General features: G+C 39.6%; 2 protein-coding genes across 2 annotated transcripts in view; both read right to left on the bottom strand.

Annotated features, from left to right (window-relative positions):
* Positions 1–16,968, bottom strand: part of LOC139415423 (uncharacterized) — a 38,269-nt gene extending 21,301 nt beyond the window's left edge. The window contains exons 1-27 of the mRNA XM_071163522.1: positions 16,910–16,968; positions 15,249–15,352; positions 14,845–14,899; positions 14,546–14,698; positions 14,262–14,426; positions 13,945–14,097; positions 11,628–11,798; positions 11,245–11,357; positions 10,934–11,104; positions 10,240–10,410; positions 9,556–9,726; positions 8,862–9,032; positions 8,178–8,348; positions 7,484–7,654; positions 6,800–6,970; positions 6,106–6,276; positions 5,422–5,592; positions 4,728–4,898; positions 4,060–4,204; positions 3,602–3,763; positions 3,340–3,510; positions 2,645–2,815; positions 1,961–2,131; positions 1,267–1,437; positions 835–996; positions 573–743; positions 1–49 (exon numbers count right to left, since the gene is read on the bottom strand). The exon at positions 1–49 is cut by the window's left edge and continues 122 nt beyond it. Coding sequence (XP_071019623.1) covers positions 1–49; positions 573–743; positions 835–996; positions 1,267–1,437; positions 1,961–2,131; positions 2,645–2,815; positions 3,340–3,510; positions 3,602–3,763; positions 4,060–4,204; positions 4,728–4,898; positions 5,422–5,592; positions 6,106–6,276; positions 6,800–6,970; positions 7,484–7,654; positions 8,178–8,348; positions 8,862–9,032; positions 9,556–9,726; positions 10,240–10,410; positions 10,934–11,104; positions 11,245–11,357; positions 11,628–11,798; positions 13,945–14,097; positions 14,262–14,426; positions 14,546–14,698; positions 14,845–14,899; positions 15,249–15,350 — 3,995 coding nt within the window. The 5' untranslated portion in view covers positions 15,351–15,352; positions 16,910–16,968. The remainder of the gene's footprint in view (positions 50–572; positions 744–834; positions 997–1,266; positions 1,438–1,960; positions 2,132–2,644; positions 2,816–3,339; positions 3,511–3,601; positions 3,764–4,059; positions 4,205–4,727; positions 4,899–5,421; positions 5,593–6,105; positions 6,277–6,799; positions 6,971–7,483; positions 7,655–8,177; positions 8,349–8,861; positions 9,033–9,555; positions 9,727–10,239; positions 10,411–10,933; positions 11,105–11,244; positions 11,358–11,627; positions 11,799–13,944; positions 14,098–14,261; positions 14,427–14,545; positions 14,699–14,844; positions 14,900–15,248; positions 15,353–16,909) is intronic.
* An 8,406-nt stretch (positions 16,969–25,374) lies between these two features.
* Positions 25,375–27,847, bottom strand: part of LOC139415185 (tumor necrosis factor receptor superfamily, member 21) — a 43,274-nt gene continuing 40,801 nt past the window's right edge. Inside the window, exon 6 of the mRNA XM_071163081.1 lies at positions 25,375–27,047. Within this exon, the coding sequence (XP_071019182.1) occupies positions 26,818–27,047 (230 nt within the window). The 3' untranslated portion in view covers positions 25,375–26,817. The remainder of the gene's footprint in view (positions 27,048–27,847) is intronic.

Raw genomic sequence — 27,847 nt, 5'->3', positions numbered from 1 at the left:
TACTGGTCCTCACATCTGCACTGGAATCCAGTAGCATTTGGGAAGCAAACTGAGGACATGAGAGTAGATTAAGAAATCAAAATGACACTTAATCAGTGTGTAAGCAACTAAAAATAATAACTTGCACATTGAAGTCTTACCTGTAGACATGTTAACACCAGTGATTTGTGTCAGATTATTGATTCTGACAGGGTAAATAGCATTTCTCAGAATGGCTCTCAGTTGATCTATCACTGTAACGTCTGTGGTGTTCAGTTCAATTTCAATCATGTACTCATAGAGAGTTGGTGGTACTGTTGGAACTAAAAATGAACAATGTCAGTCATTAACTTGCTGATATTAAATAGATTTAGATCCATCAAGATGACAAAACATGACATAACAATAGAAGTGCTATGGCTCTTAATACAATTCATCAGATATATCTTTCTCCATTATTACCTGTTGTAGGAGAGGCTGTTGTTGTTGGACATGCTGCGAAGTCTTTGAGGTTACGAAAATAGGATATTGTTTAGTTACACATATTAGAAAATGTTAATAAATGTCAAATGTGTGAGGATGTTGGTTCTTACTTTGGTGGAGAACAGACTGGCAGTACTGTCCATCTGGAGGAATGGCATTGATACATCCACACGTGTCAGATGTGATGTCATCACATTTCCCGTAAGAGACACACTGGTCACATGACCAACGATACTGGTCCTCACATCTGCACTGGAATCCAGTACCATTTGGGAAGCAAACTGAGGACATGAGAGTAGATTAAGAAATCAAAATGACACTTAATCAGTGTGTAAGCAACTAAAAATAATAACTTGCACATTGAAGTCTTACCTGTAGACATGTTAACACCAGTGATTTGTGTCAGATTATTGATTCTGACAGGGTAAATAGCATTTCTCAGAATGGCTCTCAGTTGATCTATCACTGTAACGTCTGTGGTGTTCACTTCAATTTCAATCATGTACTCATAGAGAGTCGGTGGTACTGTTGGAACTGAAAATGAACAATGTCAGTCATTAACTTGCTAATATTAAATAGATTTAGATCCATCAAGATGACAAAACATGACATAACAATAGAAGTGCTATGGCTCTTAATACAATTCATCAGATATATCTTTCTCCATTATTACCTGTTGTAGGAGAGGCTGTTGTTGTTGGACATGCTGCGAAGTCTTTGAGGTTACGAAAATAGGATATTGTTTAGTTACACATATTAGAAAATGTTAATAAATGTCAAATGTGTGAGGATGTTGGTTCTTACTTTGGTGGAGAACAGACTGGCAGTACTGTCCATCTGGAGGAATGGCATTGATACATCCACACGTGTCAGATGTGATGTCATCACATTTCCCGTAAGAGACACACTGGTCACATGACCAACGATACTGGTCCTCACATCTGCACTGGAATCCAGTACCATTTGGGAAGCAAACTGAGGACATGAGAGTAGATTAAGAAATCAAAATGACACTTAATCAGTGTGTAAGCAATTAAAAATAATAACTTGCACATTGAAGTCTTACCTGTAGACATGTTAACACCAGTGATTTGATTCAGATTATTGATTCTGACAGGGTAAATAGCATTTCTCAGAATGGCTCTCAGTTGATCTATCACTGTAACGTCTGTGGTGTTCACTTCAATTTCAATCATGTACTCATAGAGAGTCGGTGGTACTGTTGGAACTGAAAATGAACAATGTCAGTCATTAACTTGCTAATATTAAATAGATTTAGATCCATCAAGATGACAAAACATGACATAACAATAGAAGTGCTATGGCTCTTAATACAATTCATCAGATATATCTTTCTCCATTATTACCTGTTGTAGGAGAGGCTGTTGTTGTTGGACATGCTGTGAAGTCTTTGAGGTTACGAAAATAGGATATTGTTTAGTTACACATATTAGAAAATGTTAACAAATGTCAAATGTGTGAGGATGTTGGTTCTTACTTTGGTGGAGAACAGACTGGCAGTACTGTCCATCTGGAGGAATGGCATTGATACATCCACACATGTCAGATGTGATGTCATCACATTTCCCGTAAGAGACACACTGGTCACATGACCAACGATACTGGTCCTCACATCTGCACTGGAATCCAGTACCATTTGGGAAGCAAACTGAGGACATGAGAGTAGATTAAGAAATCAAAATGACACTTAATCAGTGTGTAAGCAATTAAAAATAATAACTTGCACATTGAAGTCTTACCTGTAGACATGTTAACACCAGTGATTTGATTCAGATTATTGATTCTGACAGGGTAAATAGCATTTCTCAGAATGGCTCTCAGTTGATCTATCACTGTAACGTCTGTGGTGTTCAGTTCAATTTCAATCATGTACTCATAGAGAGTTGGTGGTACTGTTGGAACTGAAAATGAACAATGTCAGTCATTAACTTGCTAATATTAAATAGATTTAGATCCATCAATATCCCAAAACAATTGTCATGCGTTTGTTTTTCAAGTAATTCATCAGATATATTTTGGTCCTACAATACCTGTTGTCGGAGAGGCTGTTGTTGTTGGACATGCTGTAAAGTCTTTAAGGTGAAGAAAATAGGATATTGGTTAGTTACACATATTAGAAAATGTTAACAAAAGTCAAATGTGTGAGGATGTTGGTTCTTACTTTGGTGGAGAACAGACTGGCAGTACTGTCCATCTGGAGGAATGGCATTGATACATCCACACGTGTCAGATGTGATGTCATCACAATTCCCAAAAGAGACACACTGGTCACATGACCAACGATACTGGTCCTCACATCTGCACTGGAATCCAGTACCATTTGGGAAGCAAACTGAGGACATGAGAGTAGATTAAGAAAATCAAAATGATACTTAATCAGTGTGTAAGCAATTAAAAATAATAACTTGCACATTGAAGTCTTACCTGTAGACATGTTAACACCAGTGATTTGATTCAGATTATTGATTCTGACAGGGTAAATAGCATTTCTCAGAATGGCTCTCAGTTGATCTATCACTGTAACGTCTGTGGTGTTCAGTTCAATTTCAATCATGTACTCATAGAGAGTTGGTGGTACTGTTGGAACTAAAAATGAACAATGTCAGTCATTAACTTGCTGATATTAAATAGATTTAGATCCATCAAGATGACAAAACATGACATAACAATAGAAATGCTATGGCTCTTAATACAATTCATCAGATATATCTTTCTCCATTATTACCTGTTGTAGGAGAGGCTGTTGTTGTTGGACATGCTGTGAAGTCTTTGAGGTTACGAAAATAGGATATTGTTTAGTTACACATATTAGAAAATGTTAACAAAAGTCAAATGTGTGAGGATGTTGGTTCTTACTTTGGTGGAGAACAGACTGGCAGTACTGTCCATCTGTAGGAATGGCATTGATACATCCACACGTGTCAGATGTGATGTCATCACAATTCCCAAAAGAGACACACTGGTCACATGACCAACGATACTGGTCCTCACATCTGCACTGGAATCCAGTAGCATTTGGGAAGCAAACTGAGGACATGAGAGTAGATTAAGAAATCAAAATGACACTTAATCAGTGTGTAAGCAATTAAAAATAATAACTTGCACATTGAAGTCTCACCTGTAGACATGTTAACACCAGTGATTTGTGTCAGATTATTGATTCTGACAGGGTAAATAGCATTTCTCAGAATGGCTCTCAGTTGATCTATCACTGTAACGTCTGTGGTGTTCACTTCAATTTCAATCATGTACTCATAGAGAGTCGGTGGTACTGTTGGAACTGAAAATGAACAATGTCAGTCATTAACTTGCTAATATTAAATAGATTTAGATCCATCAAGATGACAAAACATGACATAACAATAGAAGTGCTATGGCTCTTAATACAATTCATCAGATATATCTTTCTCCATTATTACCTGTTGTAGGAGAGGCTGTTGTTGTTGGACATGCTGCGAAGTCTTTGAGGTTACGAAAATAGGATATTGTTTAGTTACACATATTAGAAAATGTTAATAAATGTCAAATGTGTGAGGATGTTGGTTCTTACTTTGGTGGAGAACAGACTGGCAGTACTGTCCATCTGGAGGAATGGCATTGATACATCCACACGTGTCAGATGTGATGTCATCACATTTCCCGTAAGAGACACACTGGTCACATGACCAACGATACTGGTCCTCACATCTGCACTGGAATCCAGTACCATTTGGGAAGCAAACTGAGGACATGAGAGTAGATTAAGAAATCAAAATGACACTTAATCAGTGTGTAAGCAATTAAAAATAATAACTTGCACATTGAAGTCTTACCTGTAGACATGTTAACACCAGTGATTTGATTCAGATTATTGATTCTGACAGGGTAAATAGCATTTCTCAGAATGGCTCTCAGTTGATCTATCACTGTAACGTCTGTGGTGTTCAGTTCAATTTCAATCATGTACTCATAGAGAGTTGGTGGTACTGTTGGAACTGAAAATGAACAATGTCAGTCATTAACTTGCTAATATTAAATAGATTTAGATCCATCAAGATGACAAAACATGACATAACAATAGAAGTGCTATGGCTCTTAATACAATTCATCAGATATATCTTTCTCCATTATTACCTGTTGTAGGAGAGGCTGTTGTTGTTGGACATGCTGTAAAGTCTTTGAGGTTACGAAAATAGGATATTGTTTAGTTACACATATTAGAAAATGTTAACAAATGTCAAATGTGTGAGGATGTTGGTTCTTACTTTGGTGGAGAACAGACTGGCAGTACTGTCCATCTGGAGGAATGGCATTGATACATCCACACGTGTCAGATGTGATGTCATCACATTTCCCGTAAGAGACACACTGGTCACATGACCAACGATACTGGTCCTCACATCTGCACTGGAATCCAGTACCATTTGGGAAGCAAACTGAGGACATGAGAGTAGATTAAGAAATCAAAATGACACTTAATCAGTGTGTAAGCAATTAAAAATAATAACTTGCACATTGAAGTCTTACCTGTAGACATGTTAACACCAGTGATTTGATTCAGATTATTGATTCTGACAGGGTAAATAGCATTTCTCAGAATGGCTCTCAGTTGATCTATCACTGTAACGTCTGTGGTGTTCAGTTCAATTTCAATCATGTACTCATAGAGAGTTGGTGGTACTGTTGGAACTGAAAATGAACAATGTCAGTCATTAACTTGCTAATATTAAATAGATTTAGATCCATCAAGATGACAAAACATGACATAACAATAGAAGTGCTATGGCTCTTAATACAATTCATCAGATATATCTTTCTCCATTATTACCTGTTGTAGGAGAGGCTGTTGTTGTTGGACATGCTGTGAAGTCTTTGAGGTTACGAAAATAGGATATTGTTTAGTTACACATATTAGAAAATGTTAACAAATGTCAAATGTGTGAGGATGTTGGTTCTTACTTTGGTGGAGAACAGACTGGCAGTACTGTCCATCTGGAGGAATGGCATTGATACATCCACACGTGTCAGATGTGATGTCATCACATTTCCCGTAAGAGACACACTGGTCACATGACCAACGATACTGGTCCTCACATCTGCACTGGAATCCAGTACCATTTGGGAAGCAAACTGAGGACATGAGAGTAGATTAAGAAATCAAAATGACACTTAATCAGTGTGTAAGCAATTAAAAATAATAACTTGCACATTGAAGTCTTACCTGTAGACATGTTAACACCAGTGATTTGATTCAGATTATTGATTCTGACAGGGTAAATAGCATTTCTCAGAATGGCTCTCAGTTGATCTATCACTGTAACGTCTGTGGTGTTCAGTTCAATTTCAATCATGTACTCATAGAGAGTTGGTGGTACTGTTGGAACTGAAAATGAACAATGTCAGTCATTAACTTGCTAATATTAAATAGATTTAGATCCATCAATATCCCAAAACAATTGTCATGCGTTTGTTTTTCAAGTAATTAATCAGATATATTTTGGTCCTACAATACCTGTTGTCGGAGAGGCTGTTGTTGTTGGACATGCTGTAAAGTCTTTAAGGTGAAGAAAATAGGATATTGGTTAGTTACACATATTAGAAAATGTTAACAAAAGTCAAATGTGTGAGGATGTTGGTTCTTACTTTGGTGGAGAACAGACTGGCAGTACTGTCCATCTGGAGGAATGGCATTGATACATCCACACGTGTCAGATGTGATGTCATCACAATTCCCAAAAGAGACACACTGGTCACATGACCAACGATACTGGTCCTCACATCTGCACTGGAATCCAGTACCATTTGGGAAGCAAACTGAGGACATGAGAGTAGATTAAGAAATCAAAATGATACTTAATCAGTGTGTAAGCAATTAAAAATAATAACTTGCACATTGAAGTCTTACCTGTAGACATGTTAACACCAGTGATTTGATTCAGATTATTGATTCTGACAGGGTAAATAGCATTTCTCAGAATGGCTCTCAGTTGATCTATCACTGTAACGTCTGTGGTGTTCAGTTCAATTTCAATCATGTACTCATAGAGAGTTGGTGGTACTGTTGGAACTAAAAATGAACAATGTCAGTCATTAACTTGCTGATATTAAATAGATTTAGATCCATCAAGATGACAAAACATGACATAACAATAGAAATGCTATGGCTCTTAATACAATTCATCAGATATATCTTTCTCCATTATTACCTGTTGTAGGAGAGGCTGTTGTTGTTGGACATGCTGTGAAGTCTTTGAGGTTACGAAAATAGGATATTGTTTAGTTACACATATTAGAAAATGTTAACAAATGTCAAATGTGTGAGGATGTTGGTTCTTACTTTGGTGGAGAACAGACTGGCAGTACTGTCCATCTGTAGGAATGGCATTGATACATCCACACGTGTCAGATGTGATGTCATCACAATTCCCAAAAGAGACACACTGGTCACATGACCAACGATACTGGTCCTCACATCTGCACTGGAATCCAGTACCATTTGGGAAGCAAACTGAGGACATGAGAGTAGATTAAGAAATCAAAATGACACTTAATCAGTGTGTAAGCAATTAAAAATAATAACTTGCACATTGAAGTCTTACCTGTAGACATGTTAACACCAGTGATTTGTGTCAGATTATTGATTCTGACAGGGTAAATAGCATTTCTCAGAATGGCTCTCAGTTGATCTATCACTGTAACGTCTGTGGTGTTCACTTCAATTTCCATCATGTACTCATAGAGAGTTGGTGGTACTGTTGGAACTGAAAATGAACAATGTCAGTCATTAACTTGCTAATATTAAATAGATTTAGATCCATCAATATCCCAAAACAATTGTCATGCGTTTGTTTTTCAAGTAATTCATCAGATATATTTTGGTCCTACAATACCTGTTGTAGGAGAGGCTGTTGTTGTTGGACATGCTGTAAAGTCTTTAAGGTGAAGAACATAGGATATTGGTTAGTTACACATATTAGAAAATGTTAACAAATGTCAAATGTGTGAGGATGTTGGTTCTTACTTTGGTGGAGAACAGACTGGCAGTACTGTCCATCTGGAGGAATGGCATTGATACATCCACACGTGTCAGATGTGATGTCATCACAATTCCCAAAAGAGACACACTGGTCACATGACCAACGATACTGGTCCTCACATCTGCACTGGAATCCAGTACCATTTGGGAAGCAAACTGAGGACATGAGAGTAGATTAAGAAATCAAAATGATACTTAATCAGTGTGTAAGCAATTAAAAATAATAACTTGCACATTGAAGTCTTACCTGTAGACATGTTAACACCAGTGATTTGATTCAGATTATTGATTCTGACAGGGTAAATAGCATTTCTCAGAATGGCTCTCAGTTGATCTATCACTGTAACGTCTGTGGTGTTCAGTTCAATTTCAATCATGTACTCATAGAGAGTTGGTGGTACTGTTGGAACTAAAAATGAACAATGTCAGTCATTAACTTGCTAATATTAAATAGATTTAGATCCATCAAGATGACAAAACATGACATAACAATAGAAATGCTATGGCTCTTAATACAATTCATCAGATATATCTTTCTCCATTATTACCTGTTGTAGGAGAGGCTGTTGTTGTTGGACATGCTGTGAAGTCTTTGAGGTTACGAAAATAGGATATTGTTTAGTTACACATATTAGAAAATGTTAACAAATGTCAAATGTGTGAGGATGTTGGTTCTTACTTTGGTGGAGAACAGACTGGCAGTACTGTCCATCTGTAGGAATGGCATTGATACATCCACACGTGTCAGATGTGATGTCATCACATTTCCCGTAAGAGACACACTGGTCACATGACCAACGATACTGGTCCTCACATCTGCACTGGAATCCAGTACCATTTGGGAAGCAAACTGAGGACATGAGAGTAGATTAAGAAATCAAAATGACACTTAATCAGTGTGTAAGCAATTAAAAATAATAACTTGCACATTGAAGTCTTACCTGTAGACATGTTAACACCAGTGATTTGATTCAGATTATTGATTCTGACAGGGTAAATAGCATTTCTCAGAATGGCTCTCAGTTGATCTATCACTGTAACGTCTGTGGTGTTCAGTTCAATTTCAATCATGTACTCATAGAGAGTTGGTGGTACTGTTGGAACTAAAAATGAACAATGTCAGTCATTAACTTGCTAATATTAAATAGATTTAGATCCATCAATATCCCAAAACAATTGTCATGCGTTTGTTTTTCAAGTAATTCATCAGATATATTTTGGTCCTACAATACCTGTTGTAGGAGAGGCTGTTGTTGTTGGACATGCTGTAAAGTCTTTAAGGTGAAGAAAATAGGATATTGGTTAGTTACACATATTAGAAAATGTTAACAAATGTCAAATGTGTGAGGATGTTGGTTCTTACTTTGGTGGAGAACAGACTGGCAGTACTGTCCATCTGGAGGAATGGCATTGATACATCCACACGTGTCAGATGTGATGTCATCACAATTCCCAAAAGAGACACACTGGTCACATGACCAACGATACTGGTCCTCACATCTGCACTGGAATCCAGTACCATTTGGGAAGCAAACTGAGGACATGAGAGTAGATTAAGAAATCAAAATGACACTTAATCAGTGTGTAAGCAACTAAAAATAATAACTTGCACATTGAAGTCTTACCTGTAGACATGTTAACACCAGTGATTTGATTCAGATTATTGATTCTGACAGGGTAAATAGCATTTCTCAGAATGGCTCTCAGTTGATCTATCACTGTAACGTCTGTGGTGTTCAGTTCAATTTCAATCATGTACTCATAGAGAGTTGGTGGTACTGTTGGAACTAAAAATGAACAATGTCAGTCATTAACTTGCTAATATTAAATAGATTTAGATCCATCAAGATGACAAAACATGACATAACAATAGAAATGCTATGGCTCTTAATACAATTCATCAGATATATCTTTCTCCATTATTACCTGTTGTAGGAGAGGCTGTTGTTGTTGGACATGCTGTGAAGTCTTTGAGGTTACGAAAATAGGATATTGTTTAGTTACACATATTAGAAAATGTTAACAAATGTCAAATGTGTGAGGATGTTGGTTCTTACTTTGGTGGAGAACAGACTGGCAGTACTGTCCATCTGTAGGAATGGCATTGATACATCCACACGTGTCAGATGTGATGTCATCACATTTCCCGTAAGAGACACACTGGTCACATGACCAACGATACTGGTCCTCACATCTGCACTGGAATCCAGTACCATTTGGGAAGCAAACTGAGGACATGAGAGTAGATTAAGAAATCAAAATGACACTTAATCAGTGTGTAAGCAATTAAAAATAATAACTTGCACATTGAAGTCTTACCTGTAGACATGTTAACACCAGTGATTTGTATCAGATTATTGATTCTGACAGGGTAAATAGCATTTCTCAGAATGGCTCTCAGTTGATCTATCACTGTAACGTCTGTGGTGTTCACTTCAATTTCCATCATGTACTCATAGAGAGTTGGTGGTACTGTTGGAACTAAAAATGAACAATGTCAGTCATTAACTTGCTAATATTAAATAGATTTAGATCCATCAATATCCCAAAACAATTGTCATGCGTTTGTTTTTCAAGTAATTCATCAGATATATTTTGGTCCTACAATACCTGTTGTAGGAGAGGCTGTTGTTGTTGGACATGCTGTAAAGTCTTTAAGGTGAAGAAAATAGAATATTGGTTACTTACACATATTAGAAAATGTTAACAAATGTCAAATGTGTGAGGATGTTGGTTCTTACTTTGGTGGAGAACAGACTGGCAGTACTGTCCATCTGGAGGAATGGCATTAATACATCCACACGTGTCAGATGTGATGTCATCACAATTCCCAAAAGAGACACACTGGTCACATGACCAACGATACTGGTCCTCACATCTGCACTGGAATCCAGTACCATTTGGGAAGCAAACTGAGGACATGAGAGTAGATTAAGAAATCAAAATGACACTTAATCAGTGTGTAAGCAACTAAAAATAATAACTTGCACATTGAAGTCTTACCTGTAGACATGTTAACACCAGTGATTTGATTCAGATTATTGATTCTGACAGGGTAAATAGCATTTCTCAGAATGGCTCTCAGTTGATCTATCACTGTAACGTCTGTGGTGTTCAGTTCAATTTCAATCATGTACTCATAGAGAGTTGGTGGTACTGTTGGAACTAAAAATGAACAATGTCAGTCATTAACTTGCTAATATTAAATAGATTTAGATCCATCAAGATGACAAAACATGACATAACAATAGAAATGCTATGGCTCTTAATACAATTCATCAGATATATCTTTCTCCATTATTACCTGTTGTAGGAGAGGCTGTTGTTGTTGGACATGCTGTGAAGTCTTTGAGGTTACGAAAATAGGATATTGTTTAGTTACACATATTAGAAAATGTTAACAAATGTCAAATGTGTGAGGATGTTGGTTCTTACTTTGGTGGAGAACAGACTGGCAGTACTGTCCATCTGTAGGAATGGCATTGATACATCCACACGTGTCAGATGTGATGTCATCACATTTCCCGTAAGAGACACACTGGTCACATGACCAACGATACTGGTCCTCACATCTGCACTGGAATCCAGTACCATTTGGGAAGCAAACTGAGGACATGAGAGTAGATTAAGAAATCAAAATGACACTTAATCAGTGTGTAAGCAACTAAAAATAATAACTTGCACATTGAAGTCTTACCTGTAGACATGTTAACACCAGTGATTTGATTCAGATTATTGATTCTGACAGGGTAAATAGCATTTCTCAGAATGGCTCTCAGTTGATCTATCACTGTAACGTCTGTGGTGTTCAGTTCAATTTCAATCATGTACTCATAGAGAGTTGGTGGTACTGTTGGAACTAAAAATGAACAATGTCAGTCATTAACTTGCTAATATTAAATAGATTTAGATCCATCAAGATGACAAAACATGACATAACAATAGAAATGCTATGGCTCTTAATACAATTCATCAGATATATCTTTCTCCATTATTACCTGTTGTAGGAGAGGCTGTTGTTGTTGGACATGCTGTGAAGTCTTTGAGGTTACGAAAATAGGATATTGTTTAGTTACACATATTAGAAAATGTTAACAAATGTCAAATGTGTGAGGATGTTGGTTCTTACTTTGGTGGAGAACAGACTGGCAGTACTGTCCATCTGTAGGAATGGCATTGATACATCCACACGTGTCAGATGTGATGTCATCACATTTCCCGTAAGAGACACACTGGTCACATGACCAACGATACTGGTCCTCACATCTGCACTGGAATCCAGTACCATTTGGGAAGCAAACTGAGGACATGAGAGTAGATTAAGAAATCAAAATGACACTTAATCAGTGTGTAAGCAATTAAAAATAATAACTTGCACATTGAAGTCTTACCTGTAGACATGTTAACACCAGTGATTTGTATCAGATTATTGATTCTGACAGGGTAAATAGCATTTCTCAGAATGGCTCTCAGTTGATCTATCACTGTAACGTCTGTGGTGTTCACTTCAATTTCCATCATGTACTCATAGAGAGTTGGTGGTACTGTTGGAACTAAAAATGAACAATGTCAGTCATTAACTTGCTAATATTAAATAGATTTAGATCCATCAATATCCCAAAACAATTGTCATGCGTTTGTTTTTCAAGTAATTCATCAGATATATTTTGGTCCTACAATACCTGTTGTCGGAGAGGCTGTTGTTGTTGGACATGCTGTAAAGTCTTTAAGGTGAAGAAAATAGAATATTGGTTACTTACACATATTAGAAAATGTTAACAAATGTCAAATGTGTGAGGATGTTGGTTCTTACTTTGGTGGAGAACAGACTGGCAGTACTGTCCATCTGGAGGAATGGCATTGATACATCCACACGTGTCAGATGTGATGTCATCACAATTCCCAAAAGAGACACACTGGTCACATGACCAACGATACTGGTCCTCACATCTGCACTGGAATCCAGTACCATTTGGGAAGCAAACTGAGGACATGAGAGTAGATTAAGAAATCAAAATGACACTTAATCAGTGTGTAAGCAATTAAAAATAATAACTTGCACATTGAAGTCTTACCTGTAGACATGTTAACACCAGTGATTTGTATCAGATTATTGATTCTGACAGGGTAAATAGCATTTCTCAGAATGGCTCTCAGTTGATCTATCACTGTAACGTCTGTGGTGTTCACTTCAATTTCCATCATGTACTCATAGAGAGTTGGTGGTACTGTTGGAACTGAAAATGAACAATCTCAGTCATTAACTTGCTAATATTAAATAGATTTAGATCCATCAATATCCCAAAACAATTGTCATGCGTTTGTTTTTCAAGTAATTCATCAGATATATTTTGGTCCTACAATACCTGTTGTAGGAGAGGCTGTTGTTGTTGGACATGCTGTAAAGTCTTTAAGGTGAAGAAAATAGGATATTGTTTAGTTACACATATTAGAAAACGTTAACAAAAGTCAAATGTGTGAGGATGTTGGTTCTTACTTTGGTGGTGAACAGACTGGCAGTACTGTCCATCTGGAGGAATGGCATTGATACATCCACACGTGTCAGATGTGATGTCATCACAATTCCCAAAAGAGACACACTGGTCACATGACCAACGATACTGGTCCTCACATCTGCACTGGAATCCAGTACCATTTGGGAAGCAAACTGAGGACATGAGAGTAGATTAAGAAATCAAAATGACACTTAATCAGAGTGTAAGCAATTAAAAATAATAACTTGCACATTGAAGTCTTACCTGTAGACATGTTAACACCAGTGATTTGTATCAGATTATTGATTCTGACAGGATAAATAGCATTTCTCAGAATGGCTCTCAGTTGATCTATCACTGTAACGTCTGTGGTGTTCACTTCAATTTCAAACATGTACTCATAGAGAGTTGGTGGTACTGTTGGAACTGAAAATGAACAATGTCAGTCTGTTACTTGCTAATATTAAATAGATTTAGATCCATCAATATCCCAAAACTTTTGTCCTGCTATTGTTTTTCAGGTAATTCATCAGATATATTTTGGTCCTACTTTACCTGTTGAAGGAGAGGCTGTTGTGGTTGGACATGCTGTAAAATCTGTAATGTGACGAAAATATAACATTGCTTCATTGGTTCAACAGAAATAGGAAAAATATCATGACAATTAAATCTATAAAATACAGGACTTTGGCGTTTACTTGGGTTTTGAAACGACTGGCAGTACTCTCCATCAGAAGGAATTGCATTAATACAGCTACAGGGTTTATCTGTATTTTTTTCACATGCCCCATAGATGGCGCAATTGTTACACGACCAACGATACTGGTCCTCACATCTGCACTGGAATCCAGTACCATTTGGGTAGCACACTGAAAAACAAAATATCAGTATAAATCATAATTTTCTACGATTTAAATAAAATAATTCATCAAGAGCTTAAATATTTCTTACCTGTAGTAATGTTGATATCAGTTATGTTGATCATGCTACTAAGTGCGAATGGTAAACTGAGGTTTTTCAGAAGGTTCTTCGGTTCGTCTATGGCTTTTAAGTCATTGACATTGACCTCAACTTCCACAAAGTACTCCAGAAGAGTTACAGGTTCTGTTGAATCAAATATATGGAACATGCATTTGCATTGTTATATCAAACCAGAGCAATTATTTGTGTTATTAAATTGCAATTAGAATATCAAGTTTATTCAGTTTTTATATCAAGTTTATTCATTAATACAGATTCAAGTATTTTATAAACAAATAATAAGTTACTTGTGTATGGCTGGCAGTACTGTCCATCTGCTGGATTGGCATTGATACATCCACATGTGTCACCAGTGATGTCATCACAGGATCCATATGTGACACAGTTGTTATATGACCAACGATACTGGTCCTCACATCTGCACTGGAATCCAGTACCATATGGGTAGCACACTGAAATGGAAATGTGTTTCAGGACATGTGCATGTAAAAAATGTATTCAATAAATTATTTTTCTCCTACATAATTAGAAAAGCAATGCCTAGCACTAGCAAGCCCAACAGTATAACTACCAGTAGTGATGTCTACAGCAGAGATTTCAGTGGAGTTGTTGATAGTGAGGGGAAGACTTGTTGAATTCACAGCTGACTTAATTTGCTCTATTGTTTTGATGTCTGACACGTTCACTTCAACATCAATTATGTAGTTCCATCGATTGGATAACACTGTAAAGGATTGAAATAGAGGGAAGGGTGACGTTCAGGAGAAGAGTCCCTATGCTCTTTTTAAATACATGGTTTGAATTGTCATTCAAGAGGATGATGTTTGGCTTTGCAAGATCATTTAAAGGTGATCCGTTGACTAAACTCACCTGCTCTTTTTTCCCTAACATGTGACAGATGAGGGTTGTACTCTGTGTTGAATCCCTTTACCAAGAGAATGAAAGTCAGTATCCACATTTACATTTGCTTCAGAGAGTCCATATCATCTTAGAATATTTTCCACATTTAGAATATCCTGTTTGATAGGTCTTGGGGGTTTCAAGGGTGGTTCAATACTGTATGATTATCAAATCACGAGACTCCACACTAACCAGTTCAACCATTAATATGTCCAAAAAAATCATGATAGTTATGGTGCAAGAACTTAACATTAGACCGCCTAACTCTTACTAAGATCACCAAGACGCTAAGTTTCTCATATTCTGTTACATTTGTTCCTAAATATTGTCGGAAGGTTTCTATTGGACAGCATGAGGTACTGTTAACATAATACCTGTGAAAAAAGGCTTGAAATCTCAATGAATTCCCGTGTTTCCAAAACAGAGCATGTCACCAGGAGAACAAGGACACTCAGCCCATTCTTTGTTATTGCCATTCCTGTTATGGGGAAACAAGGCAAAGGAGTTGAGAAAAAAACCAGGAAGAACTGTAAAAACCTACATTCACTATAATGTTTAAAGTACACAATAAAACCCCACAGGTAACTTTTCTGAAGCACTTATATCATGCACGCTTCATTTAAAAAATGTCCATAGAAGTATCTATTGTTTCATTTCATGATTTGTAATTCTGAGATTTAAAAAAAAATCTGATTAAGCTGAATCAAGGGATTTGTGATATCTTCACTATAACCTTATGTAATGTGCTAATTGAAATAATGAATCTCATCTGGACTTATTGTACAAACACACTTAGTGTGCAGCCATTTATTTGTAAGTAGGAAAGACACTGAAATGTGATCTGCTATTTTTACAAAACATTTATGTTATGTTAAGTATAATAGCTGAAGTTCATTCCTCATTCCTAGAATGCCATTGCCTAGAATGTCCCTGTCCCTGGTGAGTGGACAATTCCCCACATGTTCCAATGTCATGTTGAAATACATTATCTAAGACAATGAATTGTAAACAACATATAATAAAGGGAAAGGGAAAGGGGGAGACCTAGTCAGTTGTACAACTGAATGCCTTCAACTGAAACGTGTCTCCCGCATTTAACCCGACCCCTCTGAATCAGAGAGGTGCGGGGGGCTGCATTAATCAACATCCACGTCTTCGGCGCCCGGGGAACAGTGGGTTAACTGCCTTGCTCAGGGGCAGAACGACAGATTTTTACAGCTCAGGGATTTTTTTTGTCAGCTCGGGGATTCGATCCAGCAACCTTTCGGTTACTGGCCCAACTCTCTAACCGCTACAGAGTATTCCTCCAAAAAAGTGTCAAAATACATTTCTGAAGGATGTGCGGACGGACGTACTGCAGGAAATTCATATAACATAAATATTATTTCAAAGTGAAAATGTTACTGGATTTCTGAATCAATTCTGCTGCATATGGAAGTCGACATTCACTGAATGAAAAACAGATTCTGTATATCTCATCTAACATTATTGATACCCATATTATGACAAAAGTACAATCATAAACATGGAAATGGGTTACAAATAGCATGGTAGGTCTATAGTCAAAGAAATGTACTTGACAACCACTGTACCATGTCAAACAGATTCATCTTATATGTAATGACAACATGCTTTACTGGCATAATCTCAGTTCTTGTATGGCCATATTGGTCACATCTACGTCGTGGGCCGGGCCCCAAGCCCTGGTGTAACAGACTAGGGCTCTGTTGTCCTTTTGTAGGCCTGCTCTTCTGATTTAGATTAGTAGCCTTCTCTGCGTGAAGGTAGTTGACATTTGATTTAGACATTTCCAGTCCCTTTGTCTGTGTCAGTCTGATGACTTCTTAGCCAGCTTCACTGTCAGTTCTGAATGGGGGATCCTACTGAACTGTCTAAATGAAGTGTCAACTCCATCCTTGGACACGTTGCTATGCAAATCAAACACACTTCTGAAAGTGCAGTGTGGGAAAAATGTATTTTATGTGCCATATTATTGTTCAGGTACAATTAGATTTTCATAAATATTTAACTTTACCTTTATTGGCCACACTGCTCTTCCTATGATCATTAGCACGTTGATCACTGTAGTGCTGATGTCCAAATTGTTGCTAGTTTGTTCAAAAGCAGTTGACATCAGTCATCAATCATGTAATGTCTACCACACAAATAACAAAAGGAACACAAGAAAAACAAGCTTGATGTTTAAAAAACTCAAATCGAATTATTTAGCTTTTCAGACAGGAAAGGATCTAATAGGCACCAACAACAGGCACCAGAAAAATATAGGCACCAACAGGCTACAGAATATTTATATAAACACCAATAGGTAGCAGAGAAAACTTAATGGAGCTACTGCTACCACTACCAGAAAGTCGGACGTGTAAAACTTGACAGCACAAAATATCTTTAACTAATAAACCAACTAAGGAAATCAATGTGACTACAGATAGCGTATTGTGGGGCCAGTTGAAAACATGGAAACTCAGATATTCAATCTGTGCTCCTGATATGCACTGTTATTTGATGTTGGTTATATCATGTCAGACCCTAAGTAATAATGAGTTACAGATACAACAGAAACATTTAGATTTGTATTTAAGCCTCAACTCAGAAAGGAGGTCAGTCTCATTACCATCCAAGTGAAGATCCCATGTAGGCCAATTTCTGTCTCTTTCCCCCCCTCCTTTTAACATTGACCTAAATTATTATTCAGTTCTTCACTATCATCCTCATCTATCATTTCACTGAAAAACAAACTAACAAAAATACCTTACCTTGCTTCTCCTTACTGTTCTGGTTGACAAGTGTAGTATTGTACGTTGCAGGGAGACTCAAAACCCACATCCAACACCGTTTACTGACTGTCACGCCCTTAATACCGTGAACTACCGGGAACAATTCCTGAAATATGGTAAGGGACTGACTGACTGTGACAGAGCACCTGCTCAACAGGTTTCATTATTTATTCTGTTTCCTTGTGTCACTAAATGAAACTGAGTTAGAATTGAAGAGCAGAGCACAGACACACTTGAGCCATCAGTACAGCCATCGCTATAAATTAGAAGTAAAAGATAAAAGGTTTTACCAGTATCCATTAGCCTTTACATATGCTTAAATTAGTGATTCTGACTGTAAAATGTATAATTTTGTTATTTCAGGGGAGATTGGCGATGAATAGACCCTTAAGCACAATTAGTGTGTTAATATTACAAATATATCATGTTAATAGTTTTGTTCATTGTCTCTCACACGGGTATACCTGGTTTATGTGAGTTCTGGTAAATAGGGTTGTCAACGACTTCCGCCGAAGTCGGCTCCCCTCCTTGTTCGGGTGGCGTTCGGCGTTCGACGTCACCGGCCTTCTAGCCATCGCCGCTCCATTTTTCATTGTTCCATTTGTTTTGTCTTGTTCCCCGCACACCTGGTTTACATTCCCTAATCACACTGCATATATATATATATATATATATATATATATATATATATATATATATATATATATATATATATATATATATATATTCCTCTGTTCCCACCCATGTCTTTGTGTGGAATTGTTTTGTTTTGTGTTTGTTGCCTCGCGCCAGTCTGGTTTTTCACCCCACCACATCTGTTTTTCTATGAATATTGAGGCTTGGGCACTGGGGTAGACCTGTTTTATATGAATATTGAGCTTTATGACCATGATTTGACCTGGTTTACAATTATATATATTACATGTGTAACTCTGTGTTGTTGTATGTGTCGAACTGCTGTGCTTTATCTTGGCCAGGTCACAGTTGCAAATGAGAACTTATTCTCAACTAGCCTACCTGGTTAAATAAAGGTGAAATAAAAAATAAATAAAAAATATACAGGTAACTCCTACAGGTAATGAGTCTGAATTTAAGTCTACTGCCCTTTAACATCCTTTTTGGTAACACGTTTGTGTTAGACAAAAAGTGAAAGAGGCTAATGTAATGTACTTTGAGTTTATATAGGAAATGGTTAGGGTATAACAGGTTAGTGGACACAATACTAAGATATGCAAACAGGGTTGGGGTGTGGAGCGGATAGCTGCGTATACTGTACCTTTTGGTGACCTGGGGGAACACAGGCCTTGGCAAAGTGGGTAACAGGGCCATACTTTTTCAAAAAGCAATATGGATTACATGTAAGGGTTACTAATGGTATAAGACTTTCATAGTGGTATGTCGGAAAACAATTGGGAACAAATGGGTTAAGTAGGCTTCTTGTGACATCACAACCAGGGCAGACTGCTTTTCATGAAACCCAATCATCAGGATGGGTAGAGAAGTCACATGGTATTTCAATAAGAATGTAAAGAATGCAGTAGGTTTCTCTTAGAGGTATAGCGATTGCTGTGCTCTGCTCTGCTAACATTGGTATTGTTATTGAAACTGAACATTTTATATGTTTTAGTTGTCTTTTACCTACGGTTGCAAGGGGAGTGTATATTACTGGAATGTTGGTTTAAAAATAAATGTGGGTACAGTACTTCAGATAATCACAGGTGTCTGTAATTATCTCTGGCCCTCAGTGTGGCATTATCACATGTAAAATATATACAATCATCAAGTAAGAAGATTTTAAAATAAAAAGAAATGGACCAACAAAGCTGTAAAACATTATCCTAAATAAAACCATACATTTAGTTTAATTTAATGCCATTGAAGTTCAGCATGGAATCCATGATAATTATTTTTTACACACTTTTATTTATTTTACTATGTCAGTATGTATTTTTTGTAAATGATTTGGCACCAAGCCCATGGCAGTTGTGAAAAAAGTGAAATGTTGCATACAATCAAATCACGTTTTTTTTGTCATGTGCTTTGGTGTAGATTAACACTGAATGCTTACTTACTTGTGAGTCATTTTCCAGCAATACAGAGTTAAAGATAAAGATAAAATACATATAGAAATAGTGACAAATGGAATAAATACACAGTGAATAACGAATAGCAACAACAAGTAAAAATAACATGGCTAGATACAGGGAGTACTAGTACCGAGTCAATGTGCAAGGTAATTGAGGTAGCTATGTACACATACAGTTCCTTCAGGAAGTATTCACACCCCTTGACTTTTCACCCATTTTGTTTTGTAACAACTGTCACACCCTGATCTTTTTCACCTGTCTTTGTGCTTGTCTCCACCCCCAACCAGGTGTCTCCCATCTCCCATCATTATCACCTATGTATTTATACCTGCGTTTTCTGTACAGGTAAAGAGTCAATGTGCGGAGAGTCAATGTGCGGGGGCACCGGTTAGTCGAGGTAATTGAGGTAATATGTACATGTAGGTAGAGTTATTAAAGTGACTATGCATAGATGATAACAACAGAGAGTAGAAGTGGTGTAAAAGGAGGGGGGCAATGCAAATAGTCTGGGTAGCCATTTGATTAGATGTTCAGGAGTCTTATGGCTTGGGGGTAGAAGCTGTTTAGAAGACTCTTGGACTTGGCGCTCCGGTCCCGCATGCCGTTCGGTAGCAGGGAGAACAGTCTATGACTTGGGTGCCTGGAGTCTTTGACAATTTTGAGTGCCTTCCTCTGATACCGCCTGGTATAGAGATCATGGATGGCAGGAAGCTTTGCCCCATTGATGCACTGGGCTGTACGCACTACCCTCTGTAAATGCCTTGCGGTCGGAGGCCGAGCAGTTACCACACCAAGCGTTGATGCAACCAGTCAGGATGCTTTCGGTGGTGCAGCTGTAGAACCTTTTGAGGATCTGAGGACCCATGCCAAATCTTTTCAGTCTCCTCAGGGGGAATAGGTTTTGTCGTGCCCTCTTCACAACTGTCTTGGTGTGTTTGGACCATGTTAGTTTGTTGGTGATGTGGACACCAAGGAACTTGAAGCTCTCATCCTGCTCCACTACAGCCCCGTTGATGTGAATGGGGGCATGCTCGGTCCTCTTTTTCCTGTAGTCCACAATCATCTCCTTTGTCTTGATCACATTGAGGGAGAGGTTGTTGTCCTGGCATCACATGGCCATCTCTGACCTCCTCCCTATAGGCTGTCTCGTCGTTGTCGGTGACCACTGTTGTGTTATCAGCAAAGTTAATGATGGTGTTGGAGTCATGCCTGGCCGTGCAGTCATGAGTGAACAGGGAGTACAGGAGGGGACTGAACATGCACCCCTGAGGGGCCCCTGTGTTGAGGATCAGTGTGGCGGATGTGTTGTTACCTACCCTTACCACCTGGGGGTGGCCCGTCAGGAAGTCCAGGATCCAGTTGCAGAGGGAGGTGTTTAGTCCCACGGTCCTTAGCTTATTGGTGAGTTTGATGAGCTTTGAGGGCACTATGGTGTTAAACGCTGAGCTGTAGTCAATGAGTAGCATTCTCACATAGGTGTTCCTTTTGTCCAGGTGGGAAAAGGCAGTGTGGAGTGCAATAGAGATTGCATCATCTGTGGATCTGTTTGGGCGGTACTCAAATTGGAGTGGGTCTGGGGTTTCTGGGATGTTCATGTGAGCCATGACCAGCCTTTCAAAGCACTTCATGGCTACAGACTTGAGTTCTATGGGTCGGTAGTCATTTAGGCATGTTACCTTAGTGTTCTTGGGCACAGGGACTGTGGTGGTTTGCTTAAAACATGTTTGTATTACGCATTTGGACAGGGAAAGGTTGAAAATGTCAGTGAAGACACTTGCCAGTTGGTCAGCGCATGCTCGCATTACACGTCATGGTAATCCGTCTGATTACCTGCGGTCTTGTGAATGCTGACCTGTTTAAAGGTCTTACTCACATCGGCTGCGGAGAGCGTGGTCACACAGTCTTCCGGAACAGCTGGTGCTCTCATGCATGTTTCAGTGTTATTTGCCTCGAAGCAAGCATAGAAGTAGTTTAGCTTGTCTGGTAGGCTCGTGTCACTGGGCAGCTCTCGGCTGTGCTTCCCTATCCGCCTCCTGTGTCTGCATCTGGGTCTTAGCCTGAGCCTTGATAGTACGAACTGGCCATGACTGACCCAGCAGACTCGGACCAGCTCTGCAACGCTGTCTCCTCCCAAGGAGCCACTATTGGAAGACATGAGGAATTACTTCATAACCTTATGGAAGGACTCCAGAACTTGGCAGAATGTGCCATAACTGTGCTTTCAATGTATTGCTGGAACAATTCAATGGATATTCTACTAGGCAGCAAGCCTCTACGGTAACCCCCCAGACTCTCAGTAACACAGCTACCAGTGGCGCTTCTCCCCAGCCTATCCTGGCTTCCTGAGAACACCGCTACGCCAGAGATCCAAGAACCTTCCAAGCGTTTCTCTCCCAGTGCTCCCTCATCTTCAAGCTGCAGCCCTCTTCGTTTCCCTCTGATCGCTCGAAGGGCTCTCGCCTGGGTGACAGTGGTGAGGAAGCAACAATCCACCGTTTTCCTCAGTCTGGAGGAGTTCATCGAGGAGGTTAGGAAGGTGTTAGATTCTCTGTTGTCCAGGAGAGAGGCTGCTCGGAAGCTACTCTGCGTCAAAACTCCTGTAGTGAGAGGCCTCCCGAAGGGGTCTAAGGTACTGCATCACAGTGCTAGCTGAGCCACTAGAGATCATGGTTTGAGTCCAGGTTCTGTCGACGTCGGCCACGACTTGGAGACCCATGGGGCGGCTCACAATTGGCTCAGCGTTGTTCGGGTTAGGGGAGGGTTTGGCCAGCAGGGATGTTCTTGTCCCATCGTGCTCTAGCGACTTCTGTGGCGGGCCGGGCGCAATGCGCACTGACGTGGTCACCAGGTGTATGGTGTTTCCTCCGACACATTGGTGCGGCTGGCTTCCAGGTTAAGTGGGCATTGTGTTTCGGGGGCACACGGCTCTCGACATTTGCCTCTCCCGAGTCCGTACGAGAGTTGCAGCGATGAGACAAGACTGTAATTACCAATTGGATATCACAAAATTGGGGAGAAAAAGGGATAAAAGTTTTAAAAACTCCTGTAGTATGGCAGACTATGCTGTAGATTTTCACACGTTTGCTGATCGTGCCTGGAACCCGGAATCTCTTTTCGACACGTTCCTTCACTGATTATCGGAGGAGAAGTCTCGGATCTCTCTGCCATTCCTGCGGAGTACCTAGACTACCGGGAGATCTTCAACAAGGCCCGCGCTATGTCTCTCCCTCCTCATCGACCCCGGCCCGAGGAGACGCACTGGAGACCAGATGCGCAGGGCCAGCTTCATGACACCTGGCTCGATGCCCACTCTAGCCCGGCCGATACGGGGAGCTGGGATGTAGCGCACCGGGCTAAGCATGCGTACTGGGGACACCATGCGCTCCACGGCATAATACGGTGCCTGACCAGTACGACGCCCGCCACGGTAAGCACGGGGAGTTGGCTCAGGTCTACTAACTGATTTAGCCACACTCCCCGTGTGCACCCCCCAAGAAATTTTTGGGTCTGCCTCTCGGGCTTCCAGCCGCGCTGCTGTGCTGCCTCCTCATACCACCGCCTCTCAGCTTTCGCTGCCTCCAGCTCAGCCTTGGGGCGGCGATATTCTCCAGCCTGGCCACAGGGTCCCTTGCCGTCCAGAATCTCCTCCCAAGTCCAATTCTCCAAGTATCGCTGCCTCTCGTCACCACGCTGCTTGGTCCTTTGGTGGTGGGTGTTTCTGTAACGGTTGTCGTCGGGAGAAAGAGAGGACCAAGGTGCAGCGTGGTAAGTATTCATTGTAGTTTAATAAAGAATGAATACTGAAACAAAAACAATACATGACAAACGAACAGTCCTGAACGGTGCAACAAAACACAGAACAGAAAATAAACACCCACGAAACCCAGGTGGAAAAAGGCTACCTAAGTATGATTCTCAATCAGAGACAACTAACGACACCTGCCTCTGATTGAGAACCATACCAGGCCAAACTCAAAAACCAACATAGAAAAACAAACATAGACTGCCCACCCCAACTCACGCCCTGACCAACTAAAACGACGACAAAACAAAGGAACTAAGATCAGAACATGACAGTTTGTGATGGCATTAGCTGAGACAACAGTGATGTGACTTGATGAACGACATTCCTTTGGAAGACATTGACATCGCTTCAACATAACATTTTTTACTGAAATACCAGATCAGCCAGTCTGCCAAGGAGTCACCAGAAATCAGTGTTATCTTATCCTCTGCCATGTAACAACATTATTGAATAAATACAAAGACATTATTAGATATAGCAATATTGTGTGTAAGAATAATTAAGAATAAGTGTTCTTGTTATGTGAAGTGTGATGCCACAGATGCATAACATAATCTATGGCAGTGGTGGAAAAAGTACTCAATTGTCATACTTGAGTAAAAGTGATGATACCTTAATAGAAAATGACTGAAGTAAAAGTGAAAGTCACCCAGTAAAATACTACTTGAGTAAAAGTCTAAAAGTATTTGGTTTTAAATATAGCTAAGTATCAAAAGTAAATGGGATTGCTAAAATGTACTTAAGTAGCAAAAGTAAAAGTTTAAATCATTTCAAATTCCTTATAAGCAAACCAGACGGAACCATTCTTTTTTTTAGTAAAAGGATAACCAGGGGCACACTCCAACACTCAGACATAATTTACAAACGAAGCATTTGTGTTTAGTGAGTCCGCCAGATCAGGGGCAGTAGGGATGACCAGGGATGTTGTCTTGATAAGTGTGTGAATTGGACCATTTTCCTGTTAAAATGTAAGAAGTACTTTTGGGTGTCAGCAAAAATGTATGGAGTAAAAATTACATTATTTTCTTTAGGAATGTAGTGAAGTAAAAGTTGGCAAAAATATAAACAGTAGAGTACAGATACCACAAAAAACTACTTAAGTAGTACTTTAAAGTATTTTTACTTAAGTAATTTATACCACGATCTATGGAGATATTGTCCAAGACAGATATGTAGTGGTTATGACTGAACATTAAACTAGTATGTTGTTACTGAATCTTCTTTCCCTTTTGTGCTGTCATACTGTGCACATTTTGAAGCACGGAGACACCTACAGGATCAAATAGAGCAGGGATGTTTTGTCCTCTCTCCAATACGCTAGTGACTGGGTGGAGATGAAAGAAGCCTACCCCTCTCCAGCCCCAGTTCCATCTCCCTTACCTATTATCATACACACAGACAACACCAGCCAGTCTTTTATGGAGACTAAATACATCTACTAAATACAGATTTTATGGAGACTAAATACAATAACAGCCTTTGCAGTAAAATGCCACCCCATTATATCCGTGTCACATTACAGGAAAGACTGTGCGGCTACAATATCAACATTTAGCTCCTCACCTCCTTGAATTTGGAAAAGTACCAGCCCCACAATAACACGAGAAGAATTTCAGAACAGGAGTATTTTCTTATCAGGAAGAGAAATTGTAACCAACACTACCTTCAGAAAACGGACATAATGAATATCAAAATCACACACTAGGGTTTGTGCTATATCATGAGCAACAGTATAAAACAAGTTACTGTAAAAAATTATTGCTGAAAGAGTAATGCAGTAAATATGGCATAAAAGTAAGACGCACACTCCACATTATGACAAATTCTGGAACTTTAATTGGTTTGATTTAAGAGGTTACATAATAGTAAACGTTACACGTGTTAAGTTTTAAAACAGCCACCAGAGTACATGTATTCAAACCTCAGCTTCAACGTTTCAGACTCGTACTATACGCTCACAGTCGCACTCTTACATTAGACCCAAAAAAGAAGTGGATAGCTCAAACAGCACTTTTCAATTCAGTCCAGCAAAGTCCACAGCAGCTGCATCTTCTTTACCCTCCGCAATGTCCAGAATACTTCAGTAGCCAATGTCCAGCAAGCCTCCCCAATATCATCCTAGTATTATGCACAACCAGAGAATTTCAAGTCTAGCACCAGAGTAGCTTGATATGACTGGCTTGGCAAAAAGACAGTCTGTGTTCCTTTCATAGCATTTGTGAGTTGAATACTGACCCTTTTACAGCAACATGTTTTTTGGTGGTGCTTTTATAAGATCTGGAAGGAACTATAGTTGTACATTATCTTCTGTTTTAATCAAGTTCCACAATCCAGGTGACAGTCAGATTCAAGTAGAATAACTATGCATGTCTTACATCCAGTAAGATGGTCTCATTACACGAAGCTGGGAAACAAACATAGTTGCTAAGAAATCTCAAATCTAAAAATGATAATACATTGTGAAATGTTAGTAAACAGCATTTCAAAAAGACATTGAAGCACATGTGGCAGAATGCATACCAATTAAATGGTTATGTTACTCAAAGAACAAGAATTAGTGCATCAATCATATTACATACTATTAGTGTTAGACATTGCGCACCATGAGTGTGCGTCATAGTATGTTTTACATTGTTAGACATTGTGCATGAGTGTGTGTTGTTGAAGTTTGCTTACATGAATGAGTGAATATTGGTTTATAGCACTGGCTGATACACCCACAATAAGCCCCAAAATGTCAAGAGAACACTGTTTTAACGTTACATTGACACGAGTGCAATAGCAGGGGTTTAATGAGCATAGTGGTGATGGTGGTGGTGGTGGTGGTATCGAGGTGTCTGTCTGTCCAGAACTCCAGGCTGGGGTACAGAGCCTGGCCCCTCTGTCATGCCCTTCCTCCAGGCAGGCAGGCTTGCCACCTGGTGAGAGATGGGGACAGCCTGGTCCCCTTCCCTCAATATGGGGGGAGTGATGGAAGGAGACTTCCAGAGAGGGGAGGGAGGCTCCCTAATTATTGTAGGAGTGGGGGACTCAGTCAGGCTACTAGGAATGGAGCATAGCCAAGGGGAACCCATCGGGGGTCTCGAAGGCAAGTAGGTAACTGTAGCCAGAATCAAGTTGTCTCTCACTACTTGGGGGGGGGGGCAAGAGAGGAAGCCACACCCAGGTAGCCACACCCGGGAAGGAAGGGTTTGCAGTAGAAGGAAGTGGGGCGTCCCCTGACCACAGTAGAGGTCTATAGCACCACAGCAGCAGTCTATAGTAGGTCAGGCAAGTGGCTGTAGACCGAGTCCAGCAGGGTCTGGCTGGCCTCCTGGCTCTTGACCCCGGCAATCTCAAAGAGGCGGTCCAGTTTGTCCTCGGCCATGGGGATCTCCTCGATGATGTGCAGCTCGTCAGGGTTTAGGATGTGCAGCATGTCGTCGAAGATGGGTTGCAGGTCGCACCGGTCCAGCCGGACCTGACGTAGCACCGTGTCTTTCTTCTCTGGATGTCACAGAGGAAGAGATGAGGGGAAAGAAAACAACGTCAGAATGAGGAGGAGGACAGACTACAACATTGTGTTGATGTTAGCTACAGCTTGTTGTTGTCCATATAATATGAAATTGGGAATGACTAACTGGGAATAAAATCCCAGTCATCCTTATGTTGACTAAGATGCATCTGATTCAGAAGGGTTTGGTTAACTGTGGAAGACACATTTCAGTTGAATACATTCAGTTGCGCAACTGACTAGGGTCATGACGTTGGCCTGGGGGTAGGTTTATGACCGTCATAAATACCTCTTCCCCCCTTTTTCCTCTCTCTACCCTACTGATGTTACATTTGCAAAACCCTTGGTTAACATAGAGATTCTGGGAACATCAGAAGGTGGGGGGAAATTAACTATATTCTGGTAATCCGACCAATTGACATTCTCATCAATGATAAGATGACATAAACTCTACAGTGGAAAGTCTACACATCAGAGTTATCGGATTCACATGGAATTATAGTTCAATTTAAATGTTTGAAAATGAAATTATTTGTGATGGGATGAAATGTGATTTAACTTCTAAAATGTGAGATTTGGGTTTTCATAAGATAGGGCTCTGCTCAATCAGTGGCCCGCCCCTGTGAAGGGACATAGGCTATAAAACTTTTCAAACACACCCTCCTCTCCCTTCCTATATAAAGCCTTGACGACAATATAACCTCCTGTTCCGAGGATGTGAGGACGACGGTCCGATGTCAGAATGGTTCAGATAATAACTACAGAACGAAGCCAACATCAGCGTGAGCTTTGG

Source organism: Oncorhynchus clarkii, chromosome 8, assembly GCF_045791955.1.
Source record: "Oncorhynchus clarkii lewisi isolate Uvic-CL-2024 chromosome 8, UVic_Ocla_1.0, whole genome shotgun sequence".
NCBI lineage: Eukaryota > Metazoa > Chordata > Actinopteri > Salmoniformes > Salmonidae > Oncorhynchus > Oncorhynchus clarkii.
The sequence above is the reverse complement of the archived record's forward strand: the minus strand, read 5'-3'. Positions and strand labels throughout refer to the sequence as shown.